This window comes from Miscanthus floridulus, chromosome 7, assembly GCF_019320115.1.
Source record: "Miscanthus floridulus cultivar M001 chromosome 7, ASM1932011v1, whole genome shotgun sequence".
In the NCBI taxonomy this organism is placed as follows: domain Eukaryota; kingdom Viridiplantae; phylum Streptophyta; class Magnoliopsida; order Poales; family Poaceae; genus Miscanthus; species Miscanthus floridulus.
Window position 1 is genome coordinate 80,259,779 of NC_089586.1, and position 17,303 is coordinate 80,277,081.

Consider the following 17,303-nt stretch of genomic DNA (forward strand, 5'->3'; position numbering starts at 1 on the left):
CAGGGGGCCGGGGAGGGGCGAGGGGCGAGGGGGGAGGGGGAGGGCGCGGGGGAGGGGGAGGGCGCGGGGGGGGATGCGCCGGCGGCCGGCCGGGCAACGGCGTTGACGGCGGGGGGCGGCCTGGGTGGCGGCGGCGGGCGAGCGGGATTTTGGGGAGGGGAGGGCGGGCCGAGCGGATAAGGCGATGTTTTCCTTTTTTTATTATTTTTTCCCTTTGCCGACTGCCAGCATGTGACGCAGTCGGCAAAGGTCTATTATTTTTTTTTTCAAAAAATTATTTTTTTTAATTTTTTTTAAAATACTTTGCCGACTGCTCTGCTCCCTGGCAGTCGGCAAAGGTTATTTTTGATTTTTTTCTCAGAAATTCTTTGCCGACTGCCATCCTCCCTGGCAGTCGGCAAAGGCTCTTTGCCAACTGCCACTGATGGCAGTCGGCAAAGAATTAATTTTTTTTTCGATTTTCGATCCCAGTTTTTTGTGTTGCCTTGCTACAGTAAGTAAATGATATATTCCAAGTTTGGGGTCATTTTGATTTATTTTGCTATATTCCGTAGATTTTTTCTGTTTCTTTGATTTTTTCCGACAGCTCCAGATTTGAACTGCAGGTACATGAAATAATGGAATCCGGCCATTCAGAAAATGATATTCATGATGTTTGGAGCATGTTGAGGCCGTGTGCGGGGCCTCGCGTGAAATTTCGACCGTGTTGGTGTCGGAACACGCCGAGCCACGCGCGTGAAAAGTGTTTTTAAATTTTATAAAATCGAAACGGAGTCCAAAAATGACGAAACTTGACGACGTGTCTTGTCATCGCATGCGGAGGCTGTGGTAAAAATTTGAGAAAGTTTCGAGCAAGTGGCGACGTCGGGTGGCTAAAACCTGGACATCTCCACAAGTTATCACATGTGGAGATGTCCAGGTTTTAGCCACCCGACGTCGCCACTTGCTCGAAACTTTCTCAAATTTTTACCACAGCCTCCGCATGCGATGACAAGACACGTCGTCAAGTTTCGTCATTTTTGGACTCCGTTTCGATTTTATAAAATTTAAAAACACTTTTCACGCGCGTGGCTCGGCGTGTTCCGACACCAACACGGTCGAAATTTCACGCGAGGCCCCGCACAGGGCCTCAACATGCTCCAAACATCATGAATATCATTTTCTGAATGGCCGGATTCCATTATTTCATGTACCTGCAGTTCAAATCTGGAGCTGTCGGAAAAAATCAAAGAAACAGAAAAAATCTACGGAATATAGCAAAATAAATCAAAATGACCCCAAACTTGGAATATATCATTTACTTACTGTAGCAAGGCAACACAAAAAACTGGGATCGAAAATCGAAAAAAAAATTAATTCTTTGCCGACTGCCATCAGTGGCAGTTGGCAAAGAGCCTTTGCCGACTGCCAGGGAGGATGGCAGTTGGCAAAGCCTGCGCCTTTGCCGACTGCTGACGGAGTGGCAGTCGGCAAAGGTGACGGCGTGGATGGCGTCAATCATGGCCTGCCTTTGCCGACTGCAATTCTTTGCCAACTGCCTGGCAGTCGGCAAATCCAGGCAGTCGGCAAATCATGCTTTGCCGACTGCAGGAAATTCCAGTTGGCAAAGGGACCTCTTTGCCGAGTGTCGAAAAAAAACAGTTGGCAAATAAAATTGCAGTCGGCAAAGAGCCAGTTTCCTGTGGTGACTCTACGCACAGTGTACAGTGTATTCTTGTACGAGGCCTGCTGGGTGCTGTCCATTGCTGTTTAATTTCTTGCACCAGTACGGAGGAACACGCTGATGCCATTTTCTAGTAGAGCGGAAAGGCACCGGTGGATGAATGAACGAGGACGAAGGAAAGGCCGGGAGGGTCCTTGTCCACGTACTGTACACTGCATTGGCCATTTCTAGGTCTCTTCTCCCCTGCGCACGCTTTGGTGTACCCAGCCAGACCAAACATACCTTAGCCCATGCCATGCATGATGCATCATCTAGAGTAGTTTTCTCCGAGTACTTCAAAGCGAAGCACGATGCACAGGCTATGTGTCAAGAATGGCTAGTATATGTATTACCATACCATACATACATAGGTCTCTTTTTTAAAATCTTGAGTGGGAGGTAGAATGAGGAACAACCGTTCCACACGCCAACGAGCGTGTACATTTCAGCCACTCGGCAAGCAGTCGTCCCAAAGTCCACACCAAGGAACGAAGACGATATGCACTCGCAGCGACCTACGAAGACCCCCTAGGTAGCTATAGTGGCTCATGGTCCTGACAACTGGCTGCAGGCCTCCCACTCCAAGCTTACCCCGTGTAGACCGCTCACGCTCGTGTGCGTTCCACGGGGTGCAGAGCAGCAGCAGCGTTTAATCAATCAAACCAACGTGTTTAGCTGCCGCTAAGGATGGGAGAAAGATATTCCTCGTCCTCGTCCTCGTCTTAAAAAGAAAAGGTGGGATTGGATTAGTTTATCCGGATCAGCCCGAAGGTGAAAGTGTCGATTAGGATACTCCATTCCATTGTTGGTGGATGGTGGGGAGCGGAGGAGCAGGGCCTACGAAAGGGGGACAGAAATTCCACCAGCCAAGCACACCTCGTGGCCGTGCTGAGCGGACATCACACGTGTATGGCGAAGCACAACTCACACTTTTGCTAGAGCCTTAGACTAACCGCACCGCGCACCTAGAAACCGGCCTGCAGCACGCGGTACCATTCCGCGCGCCCACACCGCAGGCCTGTAAAGCAGCCGCGACTCTACCGGCCGAACAGAAAAACACTACTTCCGGCGGCCGTGCGAGGGCACACTAAAACACTGTAGCGAGAGAGAGAGAGAGAGAGAGTTGGTGAGAGAGAAATGAGAGGGAGGGAAATAAAATATGAAATATTAGATATAGAATATGGGATAGAGATAACACGGGTGTGGGAGAAATAGGTATAGAGTAGAGAATCTTGATAATTAAAATAGAATATTCCTTTTTAGAGATGAAAATAGAGACGAACGAGTGCGATAGCGTTAGAGGGAGCAGTGAGATTTTTCAGAGACAGCGATGGAGATCAGCTTAGCGCTCCGGCCCTGTCCTGCCGGTGTACTTTTGGGCGGTCAAAAGGTGCATGATTTAACAATATGGTGCTACAGTAACATGCGCTAACGATGGATTAATTAGGCTTAATAAATTCGTCTCGTGGATTACTGAGAACTTCTGTAATTTATTTTATTATTACTATCGGAATACTCTCATGTGATATCCCGATGTGACACCCGATGTAACATTTCTAAACTTTACTCCCTGAATTTTAAACACCACCTTAATGTAGTATATGTAGGGTTTGTGGGCTATGTGGTCTACCCTCTATTCCTCTGCCTTTTCCGTGGTGCCGCTCACAGTGCATTAGGAGGCTAGAGGATGGGACCTATTTATAGACTCTACTTCCCGGTGTTATAACACCAGTGTTCCGAGAAATCGTGTGACTCCTTAACCATATCACCAACCATAATCAGACATGCCAGTATTCTGAGTCTAAAATATATTAGTCCCTAACACACATGTGTGAGTCATGTGTCATAATTAGATTGTATATGTGAGATTTATTCCAATCTAATTATGTGGGTCAACAACATGTAGAGCCGATCCTGCAAAACAAACCCAGCTCTTCCGTTGTGCTGTACTCGGGCAAAATACGTACGTACATAATATATATTCCAGTAGAGTCGATCTCAATTATTCCTCGATACTGTATTCCAGCACAAACGTCCTCGACACCTCGAGTACAAAGGCCATGTTCGTTTCGCTGAAAAGCCATGGCTGAAAGTACTGTTTGCTAATTTGTTGTGAGAGAAAGACATTGTTCCTTCGCTGAAACAGTACGGCTCATAAGAGGGCCAAATTCCTCGAGTTCATTATTAATTATCTACCACATATATCAATAGTATTTCCACACATGGAGGTCATAAATAATTGTAATAATAAATATTGAAAGCCATACATAAAAAATCCAACATCTCCCACTTGGCTGAAATATCTCAATCAATAACCTGAAGTCCCATATTTCTAATATGCTTAGAAAATAATTCCTGACTAAGTAGTTTAGTCAGTGGATCTGCGACCATACTAGTACTAGCCAAATACACCAAACGAATAGTCTTGAGTCTGTTTATGACATCACGAATATAATGAAACCTTCCCTCAATGTGCTTACTCTTACTATGAAACTTGGGATCTTTAGCAACCTTGATCGCTGACATATTATCACAAAAATAGTGACAGGTTGTGATGCACTTTCCACGACCTTCAATGCTACCAGAAATTTCCTTAGCCATACACCTTTCTTTGCTGCTTCCGATGCAGCAATATATTCAACTGGTTGCTGTAGCTTGCTGCACCAAGAAATAGCACCTCCTGCCAATGTGAATATATAACCAGATGTAGATATCCGTTCATCAAGATCCCCTTCCCAATCAGCATCAGTATAACCTTGCAGCCGAAGGTTGTGACTATTAAAACATAAAGAATAATCCAAAGTTCCTCTAACATAACGCAGTACATATTTTATTTATTTCCAGTGATCTTCTCCGGGATTCTTTTGATATCTACTAAGAAGTCCAATGGCATGGCCAAGGTCAGGTCGTGTGAATAACATAGCATACATAAGGCATCCCAATGCTGAAGCATAAGGAATTCCATTCATTCTTTGTTTTTCCTCAAGAGTGGTAGGACATAACTCCTCACTGAGTTTAGTTCCTTTAATTATAGGTACATTAGCTGGTTTGTAATTTTCCATAGAGAAACGTTTGAGTACACTTCGAAGGTAAGTCTTTTGGGACAAACCAAGAAGTCGTTTATTCTGATCTCCATGAATTTCCACTCCCAAAACATAGGAAGCTTCCCCCGTATCTTTCATATCAAATTTAGAAGATAACCAAGCTTTAACTTCCGCCAATGTTGATTTATCATTAGAAGCAATAAGAATATCATCAACGTATAAAGACAGCAACACAAAATTGCTACCAATAATTTTAGTATATATGCAATGATCACCTTCCGTCATTGAAAAACCATATGACGTGATAGCATTATCAAAAAGAATATACCATTGGCGTGAGGCTTGTTTAAGACCATAAATTGATCTCTTTAATTTGCAGACCATATTTTCATTTCCTTTTACCCTAAACCCTTCCGGCTGCAACATATATATTTCCTCCTCCAAAACCCCATTAAGAAAAGCTGTTTTGACATCCATTTGGTAGAGTTCAAGATCATAATAAGCCATTTAAGCACTAATAATACGAATAGAAGTAAAACTTTGCAACTGGAGAAAAAAGTTTACATAAAATCAACACCTTCCTTTTGTGTGAAGCCTTTAGCAACAAGTCTAGCCTTATATTTTTCCGCTTGGCCTGTTGTATTAAGTTTCCTTTTAAAAATCCATTTGCATCCTACGGGCTTGCGGTTATTTGGCAAAGAAACAAGTTCCCAAACTTTATTTTTCCTCATTGAGTTTAATTCTTCCCGCATTGCTTCCACCCATAGTTTTGATTGAGGGCAACTTATGGTTTCTTTATAAGTTTTCGGATCTTCCTCTAAATTTGAAATTTTAGAGTGTACTTCCCCCCAAAACACATAATATTCATCTAGATATGATGGTGCCTGTGTATTCCTCCCACTTCTCCTAAGGCGAGAAGCGTTGGGAGTTTGATTTGTATTTCCTTCCGGGGTTATATTTTCCTCGTCAAGCGAGTTAATTCTAGATGTATCAAAATGTGGTTCATCTGGAGTTGCCAATAATTCCACCCTTGCCCGTTTAGTGCGGCGAGGTGTTTCATGGTCTAGAAAAATAGCATCCCTGCTTTCTACCAGTTTATTATTTTCAGGGTCATAAAACGATACCCTTTTGATTCTGTAGAATAACCAATAAAAATTCCTGGTGTGCTTTTAGGATGCAACTTAGTACAATGTTGATTTGGCACTCTAATTTGAGCATTACATCCCCAAACAACTAAATGACGAAGTGAGAGTTTCCTTCCGGTCCATGACTCGCAAGGAGTGACTGTGACAGCTTTAGATGGTGAGTGGTTTAATAAATAAACAGCAGTATGCAAAGCTTCACCCCAAAATGACAAAGGAAGATCAGAATAGGCCATCATGGACCTAACCATATCCATAAGTGCTCTGTTCCTCCGCTCGGCTACACCGTTTTGGTGCGGAGTATATGGCATAGTATAATGATGAATAATTCCATTCTCTTTACAAAAATCATTTAATATTCCTGAAGTGTATTCTCCCCCACGATCAGTTCTTAAAACTTTAATTGTTTTATTCAATTGATTTTCCACTTCAGTTTTAAATGCCTTAAAAGCATCAAACCCTTCCGACTTGTGTTTTAGAATATACACATAACCATATCTAGAATAACCATCAATGAATGTGATGAAATAAAGCTTTTGACCATTAGTGAGAGTAGACATTTCTCCACAAATATCAAAATGAATAATAGCAAGAGGCTCCTTAGATCTTTCCGCCTTTGGAAAAGGCGCATGGGTCATTTTACCCATTATACATGCCTCACAAGTACCAAAATGCTCCCACTTAAAGTTTAGAATTCCAGAATTAATTAGCCTTTTAATTCTGTTTTTAGATATGTGACCAAGTCGTAAATGCCATAAATAAGATTCTGAGCATGTGTTCTTGTCATTGTTCCTCACTATGGAGTTATCTTCACCAACTAAGCAATCAGAGTTGGCACCTTCTATTAAATTATCAAGAAAATATAGGCCATCATGGCGAACACCAGTATGAACTAATTTCCCGTTGAGCAATATTTTAACTCTTCCATTTCCAAATAGTATATCATAACCAATAGATTCCAACTGGGAGACAGATATTAAATTCCTTCTCATGCTAGGTGAATATAAGGTGTCCTTCAACAATAACTTTCCTCCACCAGGGAGTTTAAGAACATAATTTTCAATTCCAAGTGTATCAGCTTTAGCATTAGTGCCTAAGTGGACATATCTATTTCCCTTTGGAATTGTTTGCATGGAAGTAAAACATTTACGTTCTCTTGCAATATGTGATGTACAACCAGAGTCGACAACCCAGCTATTTGGAAAAATAGTAGTAAATAAAGCTTCAGTGCAAACATTAACATAATGCATACCTTTCTCTGAAGGGCTGCCTTTGGGATCATCATGATTGTCTTGCTTCTTCTTCTCATTATTATATTTCTTCTTCTTCCTGCATTCAGATCTAAAGTGCCCAATCTAACCACAGTTGTGACAAGGGAAAGCCTTTTTATTTTTGTCATTCCTCTTAGATGAGTCATAATTTCCACGATTATCACGATCGCGTTTCTTGTTAAGCTTGTCCCTCAAGTCACCTTTACCTTTCTTCTTGTGCCAGTTCCTTTTATTTGCATTGTGTCTTTCTTCTCCCGGGTGTAATTCTGAATTATTTGAGTTTCTTTCCTTTCCCTGGGAGAATTTCCTATCTTCTTCCATAAGCAAATGATGCCTCAGATTTCGCATGTTTAGTGCACGCTCAGAATGACATCTTAAATTGTTCCCATGAGTTTGGCAAAGAGTTCAAGACAACCATAACTTGCACTTCTTCTTGAAAAGGATAACCAGCAATTTTTAATTCCTCTCCGAGAACAGAGAGTTTATTTATATGCTCATTAACTGAAGCACCTTCATTCGTCTTGGTAGAGAGAAACCGATTAACAAGGCTAAGCACTTTAACAAGAGATATATCACCAAAATCCTTTTCCAGTCTGCCTACGTATCTCCGGTAGTCTAGCTTTTCGCGGCGGCGCGGCTCGCCAGCTCCGCGTGTGTAAGGCGCACGTCGCGAACTCACGATCAAAGTGTGTTGTGTGCAGCGTGACTCATTGCCTCCTCTCTACCCGAGGGCCGTGGGGAAAGAAAATTAGGAAAGAAATGTCGATGTTGCCTTTTTAGGCCACCTGGCTAGTTCTATATCTCTCTTCTCATTAGTTTACTAATACCTAATGGACTATAGGACCTGTGGGTTTATATACTGGACTTGAGCCCCTCCTCCGCTTGGGCCCTCGGCCGTCGCACCTCATGGCCTACCCTAGGGCCGGCCGGCACTGCAGGTTCATCACGTTCGGGAGGTGGCGGCGGAGCATGGTGGCGACGAGCGCGCGGGTGTTGCCGGTCCCGACGACGGCCTGGTGGATGACGGCGAGGACAATGCCCTCGAAGTCCGGGCCCCGTCCAGTGTTCACGGTCACGGGGCTAAACGCTTGCCAGATCACCTTCCCACAGGTGTTAGCGGCCGAGATCAGGTAGATGGCAGAGCACCCCTTGAGGCAGTAGCCCTTGTCGAAGAGCTCGGCGAGGAAGACGACGAGGCAGCGGCAAAGCCACAGTGCATGTGTCGGGGTCATGCGATCCCGATAACTTTGTACGAATCAGTGGAACCCCGTATATTCTGGCCAGCTACGACCCTATCAAATTGAGTTCATGAATCTGTGCGACCCCGGCAGCAGTTTAGTCTAGATTCGCCGCTGCGACGAGGACGCTGGCGGAGAAGAGCTGGAGGACGATGAGCGCGCCGACAGGCCCGTGCATCCCAAGCAGGACGTAGGCGGCGGCCTCCCCGAGCGCGATGGTCACGGCGAGCACCTTCCGCGCGCCGTCCATGAGGTCGCGGTCCCAGCGGACGTTTTGGTCGACGCGGATCAGCTTGGAGGCGGTGAGGAGCTGCGTCACCGTTCCAGCCGTGAGGACGGGACCGACGCCGAACTCCATAAGAGTGCCGCGGTGGGAGGCGAGGATGGAGCGCACCCAGGACAAGGGGTCGGCGCCGGAGGCTGCGTAGCGGACGCCGTAGAGCGGCACGTGGCTGCACACCATGAAAACGGACAGGGACAACCCCGTGTAGAGCATGCGCCGGTGGAACGGCACTGCCCTGTCCGCGCGCCGCATCGCGGGCATCAGCACGGCCAGCTGCCGGATCATGTCCATCACAAACGAACCGCGTGCGGCCATGAATCGATGAGCTTGCGTTAGTATCGCTTTAATATCAGCCGGCTTATCCATGTCCTAACTGTTCAGGAACCACAGTTAGCATTTTTGACACTTGACAGGTGATCATTGCAACAGAGCTCGCTATTCAGAAGGTGACCTCCCTTCCTCGCAGCAAAACCTGAGTCTACTTCGCCGGCCCCGTTCGGCTTACCCCATATTCAGTTTGTTCGTTTTTTTTTTTCAACCGAAACAGTGTTTTTCTCTCACAACAATTCAGGGGCCTCTCACCGGGCGGGTTGCCACTGCCACGACCCCTGCCCATCTTGTTCTGCTTCCTTCTTGTCAAGGACACCTGTGCTAAAGAGAAAAGAATTATTCAACTCAAGAATGTGGTCAGTGCTGCTGTCCAGAACGTCCTGCAATTGGAGTGTCCATCTTGGCACACTTCTCACACAGGTCGAAGTTAACACAAGTCTTGCATGTAAATCTATCACCTTGAATCAGATAAACCTGCATGAAAGATGACAATTTAATATATGTATCTAAATGAGAACTAAAAGCAACACATTGTTTTCAACACATGAATTTTGATGGCTTATTTTGTCAAGATTTGTTCTTTATGATGATATAAATAAGGACAAGGAAAGATCAAGTGCTTTCAAACCTCGAACCACATACATTTTTCTAACTTAGTTGCAGCTAATTTACATCTTATATAGATACCACCCTTCCTCTCTAAAGCATCTGAATATTATGTAGATACAGTCATCTAAAGCAACACATTCAAAATAATTAAAAAGAATAGGTAAACTCAGAACTTTGTACTTACCCCACAGAAGTCACAACCCACCCCTACATGTGTAATTGATAGTTTAGTGCGATGGCTCATGGTCTCTCTCAACAATGGGGTACCTAGTTAAGAAGAAAAACTATAGTTAGCTAGGAGAGAAGAATCAGCTATGTACTCCACACTGAAACATAGTTCACCAAATTTCATAAAGAGGATAATATACCAAAGCAGTTTCTTTTACACACATGGATAAAGGAAAACACAATCTGCCCTGCATGTTATATAGTCTAAGAGAACTAACCTAGCTACATACTGAGTTATGCTAGGTTCGTTCAAAATTTTGCCCGTAGCACCGCATGGGCTTTTAGCTAGTCCGATAAGAAGTGGGTCAGGAAAATCAAATAGGCACAAAAAGGAAGATGATGGATGAGGTTAGTGAAATAATAGCGAAGCATTGCCAGAGGAATATATTTGATAATTGTTGATGTATTCGTCTCCCTGTTAGTTGAACAATTCTTCCTAATAAGACACTAGAAGAGCTAAATTAGTAGAACGATTGGGTTGCTGTAGGGGTGCATGATTTCTATATATATCCTACTAGGTTACCACTGAAGCATGCCTCATTAGTACTAGTAGAAACATTTTAGGAGTATCTCTACAAAATTTGCTTTATTAGTACAAGTACCATGTGCTATAAGGGAAACAATTACCTGAAAACGGTTGAGCCTTCTTGGCCCTTGCTTTATAAGCAGCTGCGAAATAGTCTTGTATAAAATTATTCAAATCACAGCAGATAGCCAAAAGACCACCAGGGTGAAGCATTCCGCAAGTTGGACAGTTGATTATCTCTCCATCTCCAGCAAAAGGCACACATGATATGCAAAACACTTAAATAAACTTTTAATAAGTTAATTTCTTACAAATAGTTTAAAACATTTATCCTAACTTAGAAGTTACCATGACCACAGTTTTAAACTGTAGGCTGATACAATAAGTTTTGGCATCGAACACAACTGACATCCTCCAATTGAACCTGAAGGAGAATAGGATACAGGAATTTAAGATGAGAAATAGAGAAGTCTAGTTGTTCCTCATTTAAACTAATACAAACATTTAATTCCCATGGTTATCTAAAACACTAATTGCTCTGAATTTGATATGTAAAACTGTACTAGTTTGAATATAAGGGAATTTTTTTTTTACTGAGCACTGGTAAACACCGATTGGCTCTATAACCTTTTCATCTACAGCAAGATCAAACAAGTTAAACTGATGTGATCATTAATAAAAGGCAAGACATTATTCCTATTGTCAGGTATAAATTCCGAATCATACTACTAGATAATTGTTCTAGGTATATGTGATTGTATATCTTTATCTAAAAAAAATGTGATTGTATATATGCAATATATACACTATGATGAATCTTTGGGTTTTTCATTAATGAATGAATGTATAGAGAGACTTTGATCACTTACTTGCTTCTCGTGTTCCCATGGGGTTCCCCACAAAAGATTGGAGCTTAAGAACTAAATCACCAATCAGTTGACAAACAAATGGCAGGTAATTGTAGCATTTCTTACACATGGGACATTCGGAGCTCCCAACAATACTCATAGCCCTCTCAACACAACCTACACAAAACATATGGCCACATGCTACAATAGAAAATGGTAAGAATTGTGCATGCTACACTCAGGTCAAACATAGCACAAAACATACAAAAAAAAGTTCTTACATATAACAGCAGGTTCACGCACAGGGACCTGCAATAAAAAATCAAAGGAAAAACATGCGATCAAATAGTCACTTTTTTCCTCCAAGTGCACAATTGATTGATTCAACATAAAAGCAAGAACTTGAACTCACCAGCAAATCGAACACTTGAAAAACTTCTCCGCAATCTCCGGCATAGCCTTGGGCGTGACATTCTTGCTTCCCTCAGGGACAGGATACTCTTTGTTAGCCCCTGGATCACCGGCACGACGTGAGCCGACCACTCACCAGCGTTGCCAACCACGCACTATGGTTGGAGGTAGAAGAAGAGAGGGAGAATAGAGCACACACACACAACACAAGCACCAGCGTTGGGCGGAGCTCTGCAGAGGAGATGGCAAAACTGAACTCGCGCTCTTTACTGAATTGCAGTGGCAAACTATATATACAACTCTACCCATCTAATCCTACTACACAGATATGTCAGGCTATCATGCTGCTATAGTGACTAGATGTGTAAGTAGGGCTGACTTTGACGCCTGCCCCTACTGTGGCTACAGTTGCAGGAGAGCCTTATGACGCCTGCCCCTTCAGCGGCTACAGTGCAGCAGCAGCAGGGAACCCTTTTTGGTGCTGCCTGTCCCTACCGCGCATTCACACAAGGGAAGCAACAGATTACTTAACAATTCTTCCCCTAATCCTGCTGCTAACCCTTGACCCCTCCATGTTGATCATCTCCTTCAGCTCCGTGAACCAAAGACGGCCGAGCGGCTTGGTGAGGACGTCTGCGAGTTGTCGACCAGTTTCGACAAACTCGATGACGATCTGCCCTCCATCGATACAATCACTGAGGAAGTGGAACTTGACGTCGATGTGCTTGCTCTGGTCGTGGAGAACTAGATTCTTCGCGAGGGCGATGGCGGGCTGGTTGTTCGCCATCAGTGCTGGTGGGTGAGCTTCCACACCGGTCAGCTCGCCCAGCAGCTGGCGCAGCCACATAGCTTGGCACGCCGCTGTGGCCGCCGCCACGTACTCTGCCTCGCACATGGACAATGCCACCACCTTCCGTTTCAGCGATAGCCATGAGATTAGAGCCGACCCGAGGAAGACGAGCACGCCAGAGGTGCTCCGCCGTTCGTCGATGTCCCCCACCATGTCTGCATTGCTGAACACAGTGAGCTGCAGCCTACTTCCGCCGGTCTTGGGGAAGACGATCCCCTGATCCACCGTTCCCTTGATGTAGCGCAGTAGCTGCTTCACCGTAGCCCAGTGATTCTCTCGGGGATCCTCCATAAAGCTACTGGCGTAGCCCACGACGAACGCAATGTCTGGCCTCGAGTGGACTAGGTAGCGCAGACCACCGATGATGCTCCTATAGAGTGTTGCATCTACCTTCGTCGCGGTACTGGCCTTCGTTAGCTTCAGTTGCTCCTTTATCGGAGTCACACATGGCTTGCACTCAGCCATGTCGCTCCGCTCCAACAGCTTTGAGGCGTACGCGCTCTGACCAAGCGTGAGCGCCTCCTTCCCCTGTCTCACCTCGATGTCGTGATAGTAGGAAAGCTCGCCGAGATCGCTTATTCGAAAAAGAGTCGCCATCTCACGCTTGAAGCTATTGATGTCCTCCGCACGCGCGCCGGTGATGATCAAGTCGTCCACATACATGTCGACGATGAGCTCCTCCTTCCCCCATCACCACGTGTAGAGCACGTGCTCGTTTGCGCACCACGTGAACCCAAGCTCGCCTAGCATGGCGTCAAGCTTGGCGTTCCACGCTCGTGGGGCCTGCCACAGCCCGTAGAGCGCCTTGCGCAGTCACCCTATGCTCTGCTCCCTGGACGGGGAATCCTAGAGGTTGCCTGACAAAGACCGTCTCCGCCAGCTCGCCGTTGAGGAAGGCTGATTTTACGTCCAGGTGATGGACGCTCTAGTCCTTTGCTGCTGCCAAAGCTAGAAGCAGTCGAACAGACTCCATGCGCGCTACCGGTGCAAAGACTTCCTCAAAGTCGATGCCCTCGTGCTAGACAAAGCCTCGGGCGACGAGACGCGCCTTATGCTTGACAATGGCGCCGCGCTCGTCCCGTTTGACCTTGTACACTCACTTCAGGACGATCGGACAGCATCCTAGAGGTGGATCGACGAGCTCCCAAGTCTCGTTTTCCTCGATCGCCTTCATCTCCTCCAACATCGCCCGCCGCTAATTTCCATCACGCTCGTCTAGCATAAACATGGGTGGTTCCTCTACACTGACGAGAAGCAACTCTAGGTCATTAAGTAGCTGACCCACCAGGCCTGAGGGCCCTGTGCCACCGATGATGTCGTCCAGCCTACGGAACCGCACCTCCTCACCATTGTGGAAGGCATCCACGAACTCAGTGATGTCGCTTGGAGGTGAGACGAACTCGATCGGTGTCGATGGAGCTCCCTGTTCTACCGGAGTGATTAGCACAACACCTGGAGTGCTCGACACCCTAGCTGTAGTGCTTAGCACTACTCCTGGATCGCTCATCACCACTCCTAGAGTGGTCGACACCCCTCCCGGAGTGCTTGGCACCGGTCTTGGAGTGGTCGGCACCACTACAAGACCTCTTGTCTCCGCTATGGGAGCGTTTGGCACCCATCCTAGAGTGGTCAGCACCATTGTAGGACCGCTCGGCTCCACTCCTAGAGTGCTCAACACTGCCCCAGGAGTGCTCGGCTCTATTGCTAGAGTGCTTGGCACCTCCTCTCTAGCGTCTCCACCACCGTGGATGACCAAGTGCTCGATGACGAAGGTGCTGGTGAAGCCGCTAGCTTCCCTCGTGCCTAGATTGTTCCAGTCCCAAGCCGCCTTCTCGTCAAACACGACGTCGTGTGAGACAAGCACCTTGCCTCCACATGGGCCGTAGAGCCGATATGCCTTGGTACCTTCTGCGTAGCCTAGGAGCACCATCGGTGTGCTCCTGTCCTCTAGCTTGGTGAGGACCGGCTTTGTCTTCCTGACATGGCTGATGCAGCTGAATGTCCAGAGGAAGGACACGCTTGGCTTGCGCCCATACTAAGCTTCGAATGGCGTCTTGCCCTATAGGGCCTTAGTGGGCGTGCGGTTGAAGATGAACACCGCCGTGGTCACCGCCTCACCCTAGAACCTTGCCGGCATGCTCTTGGCCTTCATCATGGATCGAGCCATGCCGACCACCGTCTGGTTCTGCCGCTCCACCATGCGCATTCTGCTCTGGCGAGTACGAAGCGATGTGGTGTCACTCCACACCCTGATCTGCGTAGTATGCAGCGATCTCCACCGAAGTGAATTTACCACCACGATCAGTCCTCAGCACGCGTAGCTTCTTGCCACTCTCCACCTCCACGCATGCCTTGAACTTCTTGATCGCCTCCACCGCCTCATCCTTGATTGTTAGGAGTTGTAGCCACATATAGTGACTGTAATCATCCATGAGTAGGAGGAAGTACCACCGACCACCATTTGTGGCTGGCGTGATTGGCTCGCAGAGATCGTCGTGGACAAGCTTGAGAGCGTCCACCGCACGATACTTGGCCACCTTTGGGAACGACAGCCTCCTCTGCTTCCCGGCCAGGCAGCTATCACATAGCTCGCCTATGTGCTCGATGTGGGATAGCCCTCGGACCATCTTCCCTAGCCGACCGAGCACATTGAAGCTAAGATGGCCAAACTGGGCATGCCACAGCCATGACTCCTCGGTGTGCCATGCTGCCAGGCACACTGGCTGCTCTACCTTCAAGTCGAGTAGGTACATCTAGTTCTAGGACCTCTTCACCTTGGTAAGAAGGTGTTGTTCTTAGTCCCTGATCCTGAGGACACCATCCTTGATCAGTACCTCACTACCATGCTCATCTAGCTGGCCAATGCTGATGATGCTTGAACGTAGCTGCGGGATGTAATATACATCTGTTAGCGTGCGATGCTCGCCATTCTGGCACCTGAAGATAATGGTGACGCGCCCTCAGATTACCACCCTTGAGCCATCACCGAACTTCACCGTGCCAGCCACGTCATCGTCGAGCTCAGAGAAGGCTGCCTTGAAGGCCATCATGTGGTTGCTGGCTCTAGAGTCCAGGTACCACCACTGCTCCTGCTTGCCACCCACACGTCCGAGGTGGACTTGGGCGCATGATTCATCAAGGTAGACAGCTTTTAGAGCCTTCCCAGGCCCTTTCAGTGCCATCACCTCTCCCTTCTCCTTGGCCTCAACGTCGTGCAGTGCACAGAACATTGCCATCAAGAGAGTGGCCTCATCATCATCATCAGCCTACACCAGATGAGCCTTAGCCTTCTTCTCCTGCTTGTGATTTAGGCACTCTCTTACCTAATGGCCCATCTTCTCGCAGCGCCGGTAGGCGTTGGGGTTGACCTTATTCTTCTTCTTTTTCTCTAAAGAAGCCTTGGCATGGTGCTTGCCATCGCCACCGTGGCTGGAGGAGGCTTCCCCAGAGTTCCTCCAGGCAGCCCACTCCTCCTCTGTCAGCAGCAGCTTGCCGCTATCCGTTGTCGCTGTAGCCTGCTCCATGTGCTTGTCCACTGCCCGCAGACGACCTGTCACATCCTCAATGGTGAGGGTGGACAAGTCCAGCATCGTCTCTATGGAGAGAGCGATCTGGATGTACTTCTTCAGCATGAAGTGGAGGTACATGGAGACCACCTCTTCTTTGTCGATGGTAACATCGTGGCTCCTCAGCTTGCTGATGAGCGTTTGTAGGTGGAGGGAGAAGTCCTCCACTGATTCACCATCCTTGAACTTGAGGTTGGCATACTCCTACTTCAGCAGCTAGGCCTTCGCCTTCTTTGTGCGGTCGGAACCGACGCGCATCGCTGCAATGGCCTCCCATGCCTCCTTAGTAGAGCTTTTTGCCCCAACAGCTCTGTGTACTCCGCCGGTACAGCAGCGAGGATAGCCTCCAACACTGACATATCATCTTCTTCATTGTCGGTGCCCTTGTCAACAGCATTCCAGAGCCATTGGGCTCTGAGCTTGACCTTTATGGTCATCGCCCATTGGCCATAGTTGGTGCGAGTCAGTGTCGGCCAACTGGTACCGCTGACCTCCCGCACTGTGGGGTGTACAACCCCGAATACCCACGACAGACCACATGGGCTGTGCCCCTAGGGGTGACCCAGCGCATAAGAAGAAGCCTTGCAGGGCATGACTCTGCTCAGCGCCTTCCGTAAGACATCGAGAAGATATCCTAAAGATACTACGAGATCTGTTAGGATATGTATGATCCCAAGATTCCTATAATCAGTTATTACTTTCCGGTTATCTCTCAGATCTAACTGACTTGTAACCCTGCCTCTCGGACTATATAAGGCAGGCAGGGACCCCTCTAAAAACACGGCATATCATACGATAGCTAATACAAACCAATAGACCACAGGAGTAGGGTATTACATTATACTGACGGCCTGAACCTGTCTAACTCGTGTATCTCTGTTGCCTTCTTATTCTTGATCTCACGCTCCTCTGCCGATCAATCTACCTTCGTGGGATACCCCTCGGAGGACTGCCGATGATATTCTATCGACAGTTGGCACGCTAGGTAGGGGTGTGCGTGCTGTTCCCTTGTCGAACAAGATGGCTTTTTTCATAGGCTCTTCATCCCTTTCGTAGCCTAGCCAAATCTTCACGGTCAGATCCATCTCGTGGGTCATCAATGCTAATGGAGTCGAAGAGCTCCTTGAGCCGGGGCAGATTGGTTCTATGCCGGCCACTCCCGCACCTGCAACTACAGATTTGATCTCAGAGCCGATTCCAAGGTCTCCTTCGGCGACGACTCATCGTCTGCTTCCTCGCTACCAGAGGAGGCCGA

The 17,303-nt window shown here is 47.0% G+C and overlaps 1 protein-coding gene across 1 annotated transcript; it reads right to left on the reverse strand.

The window, feature by feature from the left end:
• Positions 1–8,494: 8,494 nt before the first annotated feature.
• LOC136465717 (uncharacterized) lies at positions 8,495–8,971 on the reverse strand. The gene has a single exon (XM_066464341.1). The coding sequence runs from the start codon at positions 8,969–8,971 to the stop codon at positions 8,495–8,497; it is 477 nt and encodes a 158-aa protein (XP_066320438.1).
• Positions 8,972–17,303: the final 8,332 nt, after the last annotated feature.

What these genes read in the sequence shown, in the direction of transcription:
- LOC136465717 (XM_066464341.1), bottom strand. Translation starts at nt 8,971, where the DNA reads ATGGACATGATCCGGCAGCTGGCCGTGCTGATGCCCGCGATGCGGCGC.